Source organism: Echinops telfairi, unplaced genomic scaffold, assembly GCF_000313985.2.
Source record: "Echinops telfairi isolate 266 unplaced genomic scaffold, ASM31398v2 ScPeMD7_5868;HRSCAF=6743_1, whole genome shotgun sequence".
NCBI lineage: Eukaryota > Metazoa > Chordata > Mammalia > Afrosoricida > Tenrecidae > Echinops > Echinops telfairi.
The window spans coordinates 7,558,159-7,562,383 of NW_022109768.1; the positions used below are offsets into that span (position 1 = coordinate 7,558,159).

Genomic DNA, 4,225 nt, shown 5'->3' on the forward strand with positions numbered 1-4,225 from the left:
ACTATATACTCTGGAAATTCAATACCCCAAATCAAGGCTATTAAAGATAGAATCTTTTTTCCCCAAAGAAATATCATATTTGAAGTTTGAAAAGACCTCTTTTCTTTCCATATGGAAAATGTTCAAGTTCCATAAAGCATAAATGGTGGCAAAAATGATACTTTGAATACAACCACAGAGTAAAACTTAAAGCAGGAACTCCTAAGAATGTGCCCTAATTTCTAAAATTTGACTGAGATCAGCCTTGTCTTTCTCTCAGTGCTTATGTTTTGGATTTTGAGTGGGGGTGAAGGGGATTGAAAATCAGAACAGAGAATATTTCATTTCTGATGGCAAATACAATCCTGTCTCCTTCTGGATTAATTTCTAAAAGTATTTTTCTTCTCCTCCTTTTCATTTTTAACCCCAAATTGAAAACACATTACACAAAATTTGTGTCTTGCATTTCCCACTTCGCATGTTCCCATGTCTTCATGGACTCCCCAAGCTTTACATCTTAGTGGCTACATATGACTCCTACGGGGATATCATTGAACTGGCTTTCTGCTCTCGGGGTTTTAAACTATCTCTAAGCTTTTGATCTGAGGCTGGGATGAAAATTCCTGATGCGCAATTATGGTCGCATCTCAGGTTATTATTTTAGAGTAAATGCCTAGAAGTTGATTTACTAGTTTAAATAGTCTGACCATTTGTGTAGTTATAGATATTAATACACGTTTATGACATCTAGAAATGTTTTGCTTCTTATGTTTCCAAACAACTTTTTCTCTTGTGGGTTCTCCACTATTTTTATGCTTAGAAAAGCCTTTCCCCTTTAACATAACTACCGAGATATTTTCTTTTAGTTCTTTCCCATTTTTACAACTATGTATTTAAAACACCTGGAATTTATTTTTGGAATGGTATGAAGATGATGATTTAATAACTGGTAGCATGAGAGCCCATTAATCATTATTTCCAAAATGTTCCTGCCCATTTTTCCAGATTAACTTTTAAAATCACATTGTTAGACCCCTCTCTAAACCCCACCCCCCAAAAAAACCAAACCAACTCATTTATATCATTACTGAAACTGCACTGAACTATTAATAAAAACCAGGAAAACTATACTAAAGAATGTTAAAAAGTGAGGCTATCATATCTTATAGATGAGGTTCACAAAAATATTTACACATCTCATTTTATTACCAGTACTTTGGCTTTCTGTTTTCCAGTGGGTTAGAGAAATAACCTTCTATTTATACTACTAAATATTTAACTGAATATGGGTTTTGCATTCTGTCAATTGGAATGTTTTGGGACAATGTGTGTGTGTGTATTATGCTTTACCTACCCTATAGATAGACCTGAAATGTAAACAGATATCTTAATGATAAGTCATCTTTTAATCCTTGGCAATAGTTCTTCTCATCATAGTCTCTTTCTTTTAAATGTGATAGTGATCTGGTGAACATTTACACAGAAAATTGTTTTTCCATTCAACGATTTATACAATTTTGCTTCAGGATATTGATTGCGATCTCTACGATATAACAGCTTTACCCACGTCTTCCCAATTGTCACCATTTCCATTTGTCCTTTTTCCCTGTTCCTGTGTGACTCCTTATGCCAGTGAGTTTTGTGTGGGTAACCAGCATTCCACCCCTCAGCAAATGCTGCCCATTTGACTGCCATCGCTGACTGTTCCAAGCAGTGGAGCAGTCCTTGCGATTATTTAATGTACTGATCGTTTTCAGTTGCTTGTGTGTTGGTTCAGTTTTTTCATATATAAATATTTTTCATCTGGAGTCTTTTTGAAGATAACCTTTGTATAAATTTAAATAGCAATGATTACTATTTTTAACTAACGTTCAATTTCTTTATTCCACGTATACTTTTCCTCAGCATCATTTATTTGGAGATTTCCAAATGTGAGGGTGGCACCAAGCCCAGCACTCTAAGTCATTAAAATTGCAATTGATTGTGAAAGTATTTGGTGGTGCTCTGTGCTACTAACTAGCTGTTAAGAGCAACTTCTTGTGCACAGACCTTGAAGCAGACTGCTACGGCTTCTAATCATGCATTCACTAGAAAGGTCATCGTAGCCCCATGGCGAGAAAGAATCCACTCAATGGCGATGGATCTGCTTTGCTTTTGGTTTGGATCTACTGGAGTTTAAAAATTCATTTTGAAAATACTAATGTTTCAGAAATCAACCTGGTAACTAGATCCAATCTTAGGAAATTACATACTATCTAGGTTGTATTTCCCTAGATGACACTGCTATGTTTTACATTGTTACATCCTCAGCACTATGTGAGACAGAGCACTTCAAAGTAAATTCAAGTGTGTAACAGAGAAGGAACTAAACAAATTCAATGTTAGAAACTAATTTTTAATACAATGGAAATATAAATTATGTAACCTTATAGGAATTAGAAAAACAAACACTTTTTAAAAATGTGTTTCTTTTTAGAAATGATAATCCAATTGTGGCAAAACTCACTAGTTGTATAACTACTATTCATGCATCCTTGGTATGTATGTGTGTGTGTGTGTGTGTGTGTGTGTGTGTGTATGTATATATATATAGTCATTTAAATGCATTTCCATATTATATATAAGTGGAGATAGAAAGCTTATCCAAAATGTTAAATAGCTTTAATTTTGACTCCTATGATTTACACTACCCCATAATGACTCATCAGTCAGTAAGAACCAAGCCCACTAACATTGAGTCCATTCAAGTCCACAGTGACCTGATACAGCGTTGTGGAGGCTATAGATCTTTATGACAGCAGATAGCTTAATCTTTCTCCCATGGAGCTCCTAGTGGGTTTGAATCCTTAACCTTGCAGGTAACCTAGTGGGTTTGAACCCTTAACTTTGCAGTTAAGCTTATCCAATAGAGCTACCAGTTCTCACTTACTTGTCAAGAGATGCTATTATTATACAGAGAGCATCCACTTAATGGAGGATGTCCCCTCCACTCACTTCATCCCCTGGAATTTAAGAATTCATTTTGAAATTCGACTAAGTTTACATTTTCTCTTCCAACGACCATACACACACACATCGTATATACACACATATACATATCTGAAGCAGTTCTCTGTTTTCTCTTTTTGAAATACTTGGATAAAGAGAAAGATGAGCGGATTATACATTTAAAGAAAAAGGCTAATGCAATTCATCCATTCTCTTTCCCTCTCTTCTTCTCTCCCACACACATCCTTTCAGCAGAACCATGAGAATAATTCTTAGCAGACAATGGAACCGAACCGATATCCCCGGGGCACAGGGAGAGGTTAAGAGAGAAGCAGCAGCAGCTAGAAGCATCATACCTGCTTTCCATCCAACGTGCACAGCCTCTTGACCACTCCTGAGTCGAGTTTAATGGCTTCGGTGATGTCTGTCAAGACCTGCTCGAAGGAATGCGCAGTCTTTTTGTTCAGAAGGATCCGCACGGCTTTTCTGGGCTTCACTCCACTTCGAATCACAGTCACTAACTTGGGTTTGATGAAGTCTTTACTTTCTTTTGCTTCACTTTTCACAGACGCAGCAGCAGCCGCCAAGGATCGGGTTGCCCCACCCTTGATGTTCACTGACCAGTTCGGATTGATATTTTTAGTGTAATCAACTTTACGAAATGGCTCGTTGGATGCACACACGTAACTCTCACCTAAAAAGTAAAATCAGTTTTATTAGTCTGGTCATCCTCAACACAGACGTATTAAGTGGAATCCTAAACTTAAGTCACCGAGAAGGGATTTACACCCTCTTTCTTTGGCCGGTCCCAGCCCCCTCTTTATAGGGGCACCTCCACTGGCTCTGAGAGACTAACAGGAATTAGAGCGTGAACAACACTGGACTAAGAGAGGCTGACTCGGGTTCTATTTTGTCACTGAATGGGTGACACTTGGGCTAAATCACTTCTTCGCATTTTGGGTCTTGGAATCATTATCTGTAAAGTGAAGTGGTTGAACCAGCTGAATTCTAAAATACTCTTTAGTTCCAAGGGCTTATTAACCGTTCTAATTTAAATGTCTCATTTTAGAAAATTGTATCCCAAATAATATATTCATATGAAGACATAAAATATATTTTTTCACCCCAATTATGGATTTCAGTCCTATTCAAAGAATAATCACTATAAGTCATCACATAAGTCATTAAGTTAGATTCCGTTAAGGCAGGGGTCCTCAAACTTTTTAAACAGGGGGCCAGTTCATTGTCCCTCAGACCC

At 37.0% G+C, this 4,225-nt stretch overlaps 1 protein-coding gene across 1 annotated transcript in view; it reads right to left on the reverse strand.

Moving 5' to 3' along the window:
- LOC101659326 (serine/threonine-protein kinase DCLK2-like) overlaps nucleotides 1–4,225 on the reverse strand; it is a 67,281-nt gene that overhangs the window by 13,181 nt on the left and 49,875 nt on the right. The window contains exon 2 of the mRNA XM_045295819.1: nucleotides 3,324–3,661. Coding sequence (XP_045151754.1) covers nucleotides 3,324–3,661 — 338 coding nt within the window. The remainder of the gene's footprint in view (nucleotides 1–3,323; nucleotides 3,662–4,225) is intronic.